The sequence below is a fragment of the Musca autumnalis genome, unplaced genomic scaffold (assembly GCF_047663935.1).
Source record: "Musca autumnalis isolate F117 unplaced genomic scaffold, ASM4766393v1 scaffold_5, whole genome shotgun sequence".
In the NCBI taxonomy this organism is placed as follows: Eukaryota; Metazoa; Arthropoda; class Insecta; order Diptera; family Muscidae; genus Musca; species Musca autumnalis.
In genome coordinates this window covers 204008357-204020217 of record NW_027412088.1, presented here as the reverse complement: position 1 = coordinate 204020217, position 11861 = coordinate 204008357, and the positions used below count along the sequence as shown (strand labels likewise).

Sequence of the window (11861 nt, the reverse complement as noted above, 5' to 3'; positions counted from 1 at the left end):
ACGTCAACTTATAAACAATTTAGTTTTTGTTGTGCTCTTAAGGTGGGAATACTAGTTAAAATATACATCAGGGACGTAGCCAGTCATTTTTCTTGTCCTTTATATAATTCATCAAGGCGATACAGTCCTAATTGTCCTAATTTGAACTTATATATCTCATTACCGGTAAAAACCACGAAGTTATTATGAAGGTCAATCTTGTAGAGAATTTTCATAGCTACAATATTTTGTTTAGTCCCATTTCCATAGGACTTGCGGTTTCCAAGCAAAATCGTGAAAACCTAAAAAAACCCTAAAAATGTCAACTTGAATCGCGATTTATTTAAAAAGCGCTTCGGCGAATTCTTTTGATTTTTCTCATTTATGAGCATTGTAGTTTCAGAATCCGCTAAAACTTCCCAGGTGTAAGCACCTTCCATTTAAATTTGGTTCAAGAGCACCGTGTATAAAGTAAAAAGACACAGCTAGGGTGACTTCCGAATCGTCACTTGCTGTGTATTCGTGCATGAAACTAGGGGTTATTAGATCGAGTTCCCCACTACTGCAATTTTATAAAATTACTCTAGTATGGAACTCGATTTATAGCTCAATCTGTCGAGCTAACGCCGCCGCAATGTGTTTTCTCGGACGATTGTTTTCATATAGATGTGATATACAAAAGCAATTGATTAATTTCAATAATTTATTAAATAAAATATAAACATGTTTTTCCTTCTTTTAACAATAAAACTACACTACTTTTTTGAATTGTTTAACTGGCTAGATGTTTTAGGACTTTTTAAATATGACCACCAAAAATAATATTTAAGCGTTATGATAGCCATTGCGATTAGTGCCAATTTTAAACGGTTTCCATTTGGTTTTGATGACACTGGCAAAGAATAGTCTCTACGTTGACAATCACCCGCTGTAGAGTAATAGCGCATAACGATGACGGATGATCCTTGATTCACTGCAAGTCATTGATTTGCGGAGCTTGATTTTTCATTGCTAACAATTGGTAGAATATTAAATTTAATAACAGAACCTTTAGAACGTTTTTGCACAATTTTTCCAATGACCTGAGGAGTTTTAATGGATTCTTCAATAGTTTTGTAGATTTTCTCGCAGCTAGTTAAATCTGATTCATTGCCTTGTATTAAAATGCGTACTTCGTTATTTTTAGCCAACCACTTGGAGATGTTTTTGAGGCGAGAAGCTAAATCGTGATCTGATATACGGGAGCCGATATTGAGAGTTTTCTCTGACTTCTTTTGTGCTGCTTTATCGGAAGTACTGGTGCTGCTTGAGTCTTTATCTTGGCCTTTCAAATCGGACAATTCTTCTTGTAATCTTTCGGCAGAGGAAACCAATCTGAAATGAAATTAAGATATGCAGTGGAGATTTTAGCATGAGCTAATACAATATAAGGGTTTAAAATCTCGGTTTGAAAATTTTACCGTTTTTCATGGATGCATTGATAACAACGATATAATTTATATGTCGTTTTTTAAGAAGTCCGTACATCCCGAGATATGAGTTTGGGAAAAATGTTCCAACAAAAGTTTGGCTATTTTAATATTTTGAATTAAAGCTCGGGGGAGAAAAATTTCTTAATCTCTGACCGTACACCATCTAGACCATCTAGTCTATGTAAACTTTGTTTATCCATATCTTGGGAAGTATCCTCCTGGGAAAATATGCATATATCGTTGTGAGCATCACAAGGAGTACCTATGATACAAATTTCAAAAAATTCCGGGGTGAGCCTTATAACTACTTGGAACAAAAAAATGACGGAAAAAATCTGAATTTTTTTTTTAAATTGTAAGTTTTTTCTAAGTAGATTTAGTAGATTTAAGACTTTCTCCTATGGACAGGAGTCAATTTAGGGGCACGAAAACAACATTTTGTTAATTTAATTTTTTTCTTACTTTAACAATGGAATTTTCGGAACTACAGGGGCCCATATCTTGGGAAGTATGGACTCCCCCCCAACAAACTTTACATTTTTGTAATCAGTACGTAAAGATCTACCTGTGGTAAAAATTTCAGATTTTTCCTCCAGCTGGTAGAGTATTCTATTTATGCCAACTACTTTTGTTTCCCATTGTTATAATTGTTTCTTTATCCTTACTTGTAAACTGGCCTCTGTGTCTTGGTATCGAATTTCTGCACTTGCACCAAATGCATTGAACGTCGCTTGGCTAAATTCTTGGCCTCTTCCAACGATGTAACGGTAACATTTTGATTTTGCATTAGGGTAATCTTTAGCGCTGACGTAGATGATTTGTTTACACTTTTCTTTGGTGGTGCAGAACTCCTCGATTCATCTCCGTCATCGTGAGTTCTTTGTCTTTGACACAGATACAAACTTCCAGCATTAGTTTGTAGGGGTCTTATTAAATTCCTTATCGCCAAAGTTTGTATGGCGCTTCTCATTAAAAATGCCATTATTTTATTATTAATTCGATTAAATTGAATGAATTGTTTACAACCGCTCTTTTCTCGCTTCTTACTTTCTTTTGTGTGTAAAATGAAAAATAGCTCAGCTGTGAAGATTACGACACAATTAGTACTAACGTATGGTAAAGTAGTTGTCATAGTCTTTAGCTTTGATATACATATATGCCTATGGAAAAATGATTTCTAGACGTTAAACAAAGACAATTAAAAATGAATAAGATTTTACTAGTGTTCATTAATAATTTATTACTTAATGTAATTTCATTGAGAGGAAGCTTATATTTTCATATTTTATAAACTTTTTCCGCTATTAAAAGCAAGTCGATGTTTAATAACATATTTAAAAGCCCACATGGTATAAATGCTACGTTTTGCTAATCTGTAATAAACATAAAGAATTCTTTCCGTTTTTCTATAAAGATTCTTTCAGGTAGTCTGTTGCATATAAAATCAAAATCTCAATTTTCTACTCTTATTAACCTACAAAAAAATTAATAACATTTTCCAACCAATTTACTTCATTTTTTACAGTGTTTTATTTAACTTGCTTTGGTGTGTGTTTAGTTCAAATCTGGTAAATCATTTTTAACACAGTTGCAGTTGACCAATCGAACTAAAACTTTGCACACTTTTTTATTATTGGTATAAAAAATAAATTATTTACATTAACATTAACATAATAAGTTAACATTAGTTTAACCCCCAGTTTTTGTAAAATTTTTTATTCTTCTCACACGAATTGTCAAATTTTGTAGATCGATTTAGTCGCTTTAACGCAAATGTAGAGCTGTGATTTTTAAATGAGGAATACTTAACGATGTATGGAACGGGTATACGAAAAATTAGATGTGTATGTCTTCTGGGGGCTGAGCTATGGATGCCTAAAATATTACGAATATAAACGAACGAACAAAAATAAGTTACAAAAACAGGGGGTTAATATAAAATAACTTTTGTAATAACTGAGATTCAGAAAAAACTTAAAACTAACCTCAAATTTAAATGCAATTCAATGATAACCTTAACCACCTACTCCTCCTCCTCCCCTGGTTCGTCTATTATTCCTATATAAATTTTGGCAAAATGGTGACTGTGACTGTTTGCGACGCAAAAAGTTTGGTAATCGACGAAGAGGATTTGCACATTGTTGTTCACATTTTTCCCATGAAGGAAATTTATTGGTGTTTGGATCACAAATATCGGCAGCATATAACATGCAGGTATCGGTGCAAAAGTTATAGAACCAATAATTTGATATGACACGATTGTCGGAGCACTCAACAATCGACAGAGGCTGATAGCAATGGGTGGGTATTGTCTGCAGTAAAGAATTGGTGTCATCGTAAAGATTTGGATGACCTGGTAAGACATTTCTTTCACTATATTGTACCGCTTTGGGTTTTCTATCTAAAATGATTGGATGATTGTTTCTCTTTAGATATTGGAATCTTTTACTTTCAGGCGGCGTTGGTGGTCCATATAATCCGGTGGCATAATAATTACCACCAAAGTATTGTGCTGCCGGGGGTTCTTGTCTTAAATTTTCAGCTTGAATACCACCGCCATATGAAGAACGTAAATTAACCGCTTCATTATTGTAATTATATTCCGGAAGATTTGTATCAACGTTATAATCATCAATGGGTTGATAGCTTTGTTGAACTCTTTCATAGGGAAATTCGGATTCTGTAACTGTAGAACCAGGAGGATAATTGTTGAAATCATTTGTTTCCGCTGCTCCATCATCTTCTGGCTCATAGACCGGGTTTTCTTGGGAATTTTCGTAATTCGTTTGTAAGTCTGTACTTCCTGCTGCTATGACCGGCTGGACATTATAGCGACGACAGGCAACATTGGAGACAAAGCACTTTTCATATTCAAACAACTCCTCGTCCTGTAAAAACAATGCCAATTATTTGAATTAATTTCCTTTTATTAAATGATTATCGCAGTTCTTACCTGACATTCTCTTTGAATTCTGGGATCTAAAATTTTCCTCCTGGTCTTAAAGCCAGCTCCACATGTGACATTACAGGCCGACCATGCCGTCCATTGACCCGTACAATCTATATTAGATCTACCACCACCACCTCCACGTTTCATCATTGGCCTAAGGGATCTGAGTAAATTATCACCCTCATCAGCATCATCTTCTTCTTGCTGTGTCCATGGTGTATTATCCTCCGATTTTGAACATGGTCCCGTACAAGGTTCTACTTGCCTTTTTATGACAATTTCATCACAGTTATAAATACTTGCCACTTCGGGTTGTTTATAGACACGAGAACGTGATCTGGTACCCATACCACATTCGGCACTACATTCACTCCAAGCAGACCAGGGGTGGGTGTGACATTCTCGTGGTATTTGATCGGAATTGTTTGCTAAAAGGAAAAGGAGATGAAAATGGTAAATACAAATGTACAGTACATAACCTCAAACTATATTAAGGCTCCTAATGTGTATTAAAGGATTTCAGAAAAATGTTTACTGAGAAGTGAATGTTATTTTAAAGAAGGATAATGTCATTTTCTTTAAATTCAAGAAAAAAGGACCCTTTAAAGATTGTGCAGCATATAACCTTAAACTTGCTAAAGACATTTAATACAGATAATGAAAGAAGACATTTGTAAAATTTTACTGTGAAACATCAAGTCTGTCTGGTTACTTTCCCAGCAAGAATTGTCCAGCAAGAACTTTCTCAGAGAGTAAGGGGTTTTTATTCTCTTTTGCTAGAAAATTGTAAAAAGTAAACAGACACCTTCCCAGCAAAAACCAGCAAGCAATCAGCTGACTTGCCAAAACAGAACAATTTGTCCGTCAACAAAGGAAGCAAACACGTTGTATTTTATTAAAAATAAAAAAGATAATGAAACAAAAAAGTATTTTTCCACTATACAAATTTGTTCTCCATAAAACAATACAATTAGACTACGTATTTCCACAATAAAATTGTTTTTAATGTTCACAAACATAAATCAACAAAAAACTAAAAACAGCTGATTGATTGTTTTCAGGAAGAAGAAGAGCTTGCAAGTGCTTGCTAGAAGAAATTTGTCCAGCAAGAATTTGCAAGCTCTCAGTGAAAGAACTGTCAAAATGTCTCTCTCGAATCGCTCTCTTTTGCTGGTTTTTTGTGTTAACAGACGACTTCCAGCAACAATTGGTACAAATTGTTACAAATTTTAGGGTAACCAGACACAGCTATCATCTACTGATAAGCAAATTATCTCCTAAAAGGGATAATAACATTGGATGTAGAGAAAAGAGAGGCGAATAGCCTAACTTAACCTCAAACTTTTAACGACTTCTAATGCAGATTTTAATAATTTAGAACATTTTTATTGATGCACATAGTGAAGCATTTCCGAGACTATTGTTAATTGAGAAGAAACCTGAGATAATAGGCGTGTTCGATAACTTCGCAAGTAAAAAGTATTTGCAAGTTCTTGCAACCTTGTTTTGTTTTGTTTTGGTTTTAAAGTGGTTTTGGCCAGCCTTTTGACTATATCGCCACAACAAACAGTAAGTATTAAATTTATTTTATTTTCAAGCCCGTAGGCGTAATCACTAATTATATAGGTTAATTTTCGAAAGCGAAATGTCAAGCGATAGCCTAACATGACGCCATTTTGTTTTAAAGCCCGTAGGCGTAGTCTCTACATGTAATTTTATGTCTTCACGGTGAGCCGTCCGAAGACGAACTCGGTACTTGCAACATCTTCTCATTCATTGAACAAGTTTGTTATCGAACAGCATTTTGTACAAACTTTTGGGTTATCGAACAGATCTAATATCTTTTAGAAGTTTTTGATCAGTGATTTTCATACTTTTCAGCTTCGTAACGATAAAATAAACTTAAACGATGTTTAATGCTAAGTTTACATTTACGAAATCCACCCGATTTCAACTGTCAATTCCATAGCTCAAACGTCAAATGAAATCTCATCTGGATTTCATTTGACGTTTAACCTATGGATTTGACAGTTGAAATCAAGTGGATTTCGTAAATGTAAACCAAGCATAAGTTCCCATCAAAGATAATCTACAAATTTTAAGGCTGTAAACTGACAATCTATCCTGTAAAATCTAACCCATAACAGCTGTCATAAGACTTACACTCTTCATCGGCACATTTCCTTTCATATAATCTCTGGCGTTTTATTCTCAACATTGCCATAGGTTTCATGGGAGCTCCTGTTGGATCATAGAATGGTGAACGAGGATCCGATGGAAAGTCGGAACGCATGCGCCGTATTACATCTGGTGGTAATTGAGGTTGATCGGGAGACTGAAATGAAGAGATAATCATAATAAAGTCGCTATAATTCAGGAATACTCAAAGAAAGAATGAGAGATAGGAAAAATATTTTTATGGTTATGTCTAATTTTGGACAAAGTGAGAAAAGTCTTTGGGGGCCGGGGCATGAAGAAGGATTTGAGCGCAAATGGATTAAGGGGATTATACAATTTGGAAAAATAGCACCTTTCTGAAAGAACGGCTGATTCTATGGCGCCTTTCAGAAAGAAAGGCTGCGTCTATAGCACCTTTCTGAAAGAAATTGTGCCTCTATATACCCTTTCTGAAAGAAAACGAGCTTCTATAGCACATTTCTGAAAGAAAGGGTGCTTCTATATACCCTTTCTGAAAGAAAACGAGCTTCTATAGCACCTTTCTGAAAGAACGGCTGATTCTATAGCACCTTTCTGAAAGAAAGGGTGCTTCTATATACCCTTTCTGAAAGAAAACGAGCTTCTATAGCACCTTTCTGAAAGAACGGCTGATTCTATAGCACCTTTCTGAAAGAAAGGGTGCTACTATAGCATCTTTCTGAAAGAAAGTGTGCTTCTATAGCGCCTTTCAGAAAAAAACGCTGTGTCTAGAGAACCTTTCGGAAAGAAAGGGTGCTTCTATACCACCTTTCTGAAAGAAAGGGTGCTTCTATAGCACCGTTCTGAAAAAAAGGTGCTTCTACACCACCTTTCTGAGAGAAAGGGTGCTTCTATAGCACCGTTCTGAAAGAAAGGGTGCTTCTATACCACCTTTCTGAAAGAAAGGGTGCTTCTGTACCACCTTTCTGAAAGAAAGGGTGCTTCAATACCACCTTTCTGAAAGAAAGGGTGCTTCAATACCACCTTTCTGAAAGAAAGGGTGCTTCTATACCACCTTTCTGAAAGAAAGGGCGCTTCTATAGCACCGTTCTGAAAAAAAGGTGCTTCTCTAGCACCTTTCTGAAAGAAAGGGTGCTTCTATACCACCTTTCTGAAAGAAAGGGTGCTTCTATACCACCTTTCTGAAAGAAAGGGTGCTTCTATACCACCTTTCTGAAAGAAAGGGTGCTTCTATACCACCTTTCTGAAAGAAAGGGTGCTTCTATACCACCTTTCTGAAAGAAAGGGTGCTTCTATACCACCTTTCTGAAAGAAAGGGTGCTTCTATACCACCTTTCTGAAAGAAAGGGTGCTTCTATACCACCTTTCTGAAAGAAAGGGTGCTTCTATAGACCCATTTAAATTTTAAACACTTTTTACCTTTTCCCTCTCTAATATCACCCTTTATCGTTAATACTCACCGTATACGATGGTCCAGCATCTGTACCAATATCCCATGGATATAAACTAATAACTTTCTCTTCGATCCAGGTACAATTCGCCAAACACAGCTCCAGGCCAGCAACGCCAACTATCCAATCGGGGGAGGGTGTAATTTTTGAAGCCAAAGATAACTGATGCCGCGATGGATCTACACGCAACCATGCCAAGGTGGGATTATTCAAATAGGGAAATGATGGACCGCGAGCCTTGAGAATGGTGCGTATTTTCTTTTCCTAAAAAACACAAATCATTTTTTTTTTTTTTGAAAAAATAGTCTATTCCTACAACTAACCTTAAAGTAATTGTTGAATTCTTGTTCTAGAGCCCGCGAAGAACCATGTTCAGCAAATTCTTGCAGTGCGGATGAGGCTTGTTCACCAGAATCCCAAAAACGATAGTCCGAGGTGTGAGCCGCTCCTAAAATATCACTGAATTTTGCTAGCCAACCTTTGGCGGGAAAATCTTTGGGATGCAAATTGCGGGACCACATACCCTCAAAGGTAATCTGAAGGAAATACAAGGTTAGTGGGAAATGTTATGTAGCTCGAAGGTCAAACACAGCTCGTATCAACATGGTGATTCGCTACTTTTGTGAAAAAGAGGAGGGGAAATGTGACATTTTTCTTGTGCGGCTGCCTTCTTATTATTTTTACAGATTTTTGTGAGTAATTTTTAAAGGCCTGGGTACATAAGCTGCCTCGCCTTGTTGCCTTGCTTTCCTACTTCATTTCTGACATAATAAAAATAAAAGAATGAAGAAAGCCGAGCAAATTTCGGACTGGGTTGCCCTTTTCTTTTTTATTCTTTTATCAGAAGCATGCAAGGTAAGCAGGCGAGGCAGCTTATGTACCCAGGCCTTAAGTTCTGTCTTCCTGAGCTCCGCTCTCTCAAAAATAAAACATGTCCTATTTTCAACGTTCGCCATGTTGAAACGGTGTATATCTGACCATCGACTAAATATTACGCCGAAGTTAAAAAATTTCAATGCAAATTCAGATAAAAGTTCTCCTTTTTCACCTTACCTCATATCTAGCCTCATCACAGGCACAACACTCCTTGCTCTCTTCATCTTTCTTCTGGCTTTCCAAATCATCAACGGACTCCTCACAGATTCTCTTTGTCAGCAAACCATCATCCATAAACCAGACATCCCGATGATGAATAACCGTGGCTCGTATAAGAACACAACCAAATCCCGGCTCCGTAGGTGCCACCCATGCCATATCCAAACGAGTTTTGGGGTTTGTATTTGTTGTCTCAATCATATTAACACACTCCGCACTGAAACGACTCTCCACGGGGTCAATTAACTCAAAGTGGCCCAAATCGGAGTTCATCACTAGATCACCATTTTCATTTTCCAATGCCAATTTTGCACTTATAAAGCGGCGGCCATTGTAAGCTTGTAACGAAACTAATGGAAAGTTCTGCATTAATGAAAGAAGACATCGTAACGGTCGGTCAAACAAAACAAAAAACTTATTGTTTACTTCAAAAAAAAGGGGGACGCCGAAAACGCTTATCACCAAGACGCCTTAAAATTATCTTCACAATGTTGTTTGTTTTGTTTTCCTCTTGAGTATTCGTAGTATGTGTGTATATTTTTAATCACTAAACATTTCAAACGACGCACCCAATGCCGGCTTGGCGTGCCTGTATTTGCTGCAAACCACACTTTATAAGTTTAAGTTCAAGGTCAGCGCATTGAAAATATGGACTTAAGCAAAAGATCTTGACAACATCTGAAGATATTTAAGTTTTTAAAAAGGCCTAGACGTTATGACGTCGTGCCTTGTGTCATCACGTGGCGGCCAACTTACCATTGTAGGTTTGCCCCAGTAAATAGGTCTGGGCATTCCCCGTTATTGTTATGGCAAAATTATCATCAACCGGGGCCTTTGGCGACAAGGTATTCTGCGGATAACGACTGCACAATACGGCAAAAACATTTCCTGGTAGAGCTATTGTTGTTGCTATTGAAATCCATAGGAAATAGGCTTTCCAATTTTCCATAATAACAGATTAACGGTGAATTGCGTTTTGTTCTCTTCGCGGCCGATGTTTACACGTCCAAAGTTTTAACTAAACTAACGACAGCGTGCGATTATTGTCAAGATTGTAGTGGCTGGCTTAAACTGGAATAAAAAACGTTATGCTCTCACGCTTAATCGTGCCAGAGTGTGCTTTTGTTGCGTTTCATACGCAAATCTTTGATTGTGAGCTGAGAACGGGAGAGTTGAGAGAGAATTAGCAAACAAAATATATTTCCTTATCACTTGTCCAGACGTCGGCGTCATCATATTTTCAAGGTTGCCAAGAATAGCGAAGTTAAGGGAGGATGATGGTATTTCAAATACCCTATGATAGAGCTAAGGCATAAAAACAATGCCAAAAAAAACTGTCCCGACAAATGCCAAAAAGGGGCTCCTTGGTCATCGCCGTAATGTACGTGTCATCTAGTTTTGATGTGACCTTCATCACCTTAGATGTGACCTTCATCACCTTGAAGTAGGGGAAAATTAAAATTTCATAACCTAACCTTAAAATAATCATTGAACTGTTGTTCTACAGCCCCCAAAGAACCATGTTCAGCGAATTCTTGCATAGCAGATGAGGCCAATTCTCCATAATAAGCCAATCTTAGGGAGGGGGGTGAGTCTTTGGATTGTGGATTCCCTGACCACATAGCCTCAAAGGTGTCCTCAAGAAGATTTAAGGATATTGAGAAATATTCTTTATAGATTATTACCCTTAAGGCAGAATAGGCACGTTTGGTGTTGCTTGATTTCACCCATTGGAGCGGAGGGGACATGGGATACTTCTTAATGTGTGCACCCCGATTCATGTTAGCTTAATGTAACCAACTTTTTATAGGCGAGTAAGAACGGCGTGTCTTAAGGTAGAAACACAATGAAATACGCCGCTTTTTCACGCTCAGTTTCAATAATATAGACAGTAATAGACTAAAGGCCAAGTACTACCTAATTCAAATGAATTAGGCAGCATTTGAATTAGGTAGTACTTGACCTTTAATCTTTTCATGAACCTGGGCGCGAAAAAAACGGCGTATTTCATTCTGTTCACACCTTTAAGTCACCTCTTGAAGATAAGTTTTACATGGCTGGAAGATTCAGGGAAATGTCGTTAACATTACGCTGAGTGGTATTTTGGCCACTGTTGAAAATGTGATGTTGTCTGGCCTGGGAATCGAAAGCGAACATGTAGTGTACAAGGTGGGTGTGCTTATGGTGGCGCCTTTTTAAGGTGTTTAAGAACCTGTCATTCAGAGAAGCCTAACTTTCATCAGCGGTAGATTAGATTCTTAATCCCATGATTTTGGATGCTACTCCCACGTTTGGCGCCATCTGTTACAAATTTTAGGCGGAACGTAATAACTTTTCAAATTCAAACAGTTCATTTACCTTTCCAGTTACCATTTTTAACATTCTTAATTTGAGGATCTTGTGATCGTGCCCAACGTTGGGCGCCGTTGGAATATTTAAAAAAATATATCAGAATATTGGGGAGAAAATTAAGGCTATAAGAGGATAGCATCGGATTCTTAAGGCCTGGGTACATAAGCCGTCTCGGTTGCTTGTCTTGCTTGCTTCTGATAAAAGAATAAAAAAGAAAAGGGCAACACAGTTCGAAATTTGCTCGGCCTTCTTTATTCTTTTATTTTTATTATGTCAGAAATGAAGCAGGAAAGCAAGGCAATCAGGCGAGGCAGCTTATGTACGCAGGTCTTTTCTCATGCTTTTGGATTCTTGCTCAACGTTGGGCGCCATTTGTAACACATTTTAGGCGGAGCACCAATTATT

General features: G+C 37.1%; 2 protein-coding genes across 3 annotated transcripts; both read right to left on the bottom strand.

Annotated features, from left to right (window-relative positions):
• Nucleotides 1–668: 668 nt before the first annotated feature.
• mIF3 (mitochondrial translation initiation factor 3) lies at nt 669–2532 on the bottom strand. The gene is made up of 2 exons (XM_073988715.1): nt 2117–2532; nt 669–1353 (listed from the first exon to the last, which is right to left on the bottom strand). Exons 1-2 carry the CDS (start codon nt 2431–2433, stop codon nt 960–962), a joined length of 711 nt encoding a protein of 236 aa, XP_073844816.1. The 5' UTR covers nt 2434–2532; the 3' UTR covers nt 669–959.
• Nucleotides 2533–2962: 430 nt separating this feature from the next.
• On the bottom strand, nt 2963–10127 carry LOC141387594 (spondin-1-like). Of its 2 annotated transcripts, XM_073957494.1 has the most exons (8): nt 9861–10127; nt 9063–9454; nt 8333–8545; nt 8019–8273; nt 6565–6736; nt 4405–4829; nt 3437–4339; nt 2963–3326 (listed from the first exon to the last, which is right to left on the bottom strand). In XM_073957494.1, the coding sequence occupies exons 1-7, from the start codon at nt 10051–10053 to the stop codon at nt 3467–3469; spliced, it is 2523 nt and encodes an 840-aa protein (XP_073813595.1). In that variant the 5' UTR covers nt 10054–10127; the 3' UTR covers nt 2963–3326; nt 3437–3466. The 2 variants fall into 2 exon arrangements, with proteins under 2 accessions (XP_073813595.1, XP_073813594.1); XM_073957493.1 differs by having other exon boundaries at nt 2963–4339.
• Between the last annotated feature and the right edge of the window lie 1734 nt (nt 10128–11861).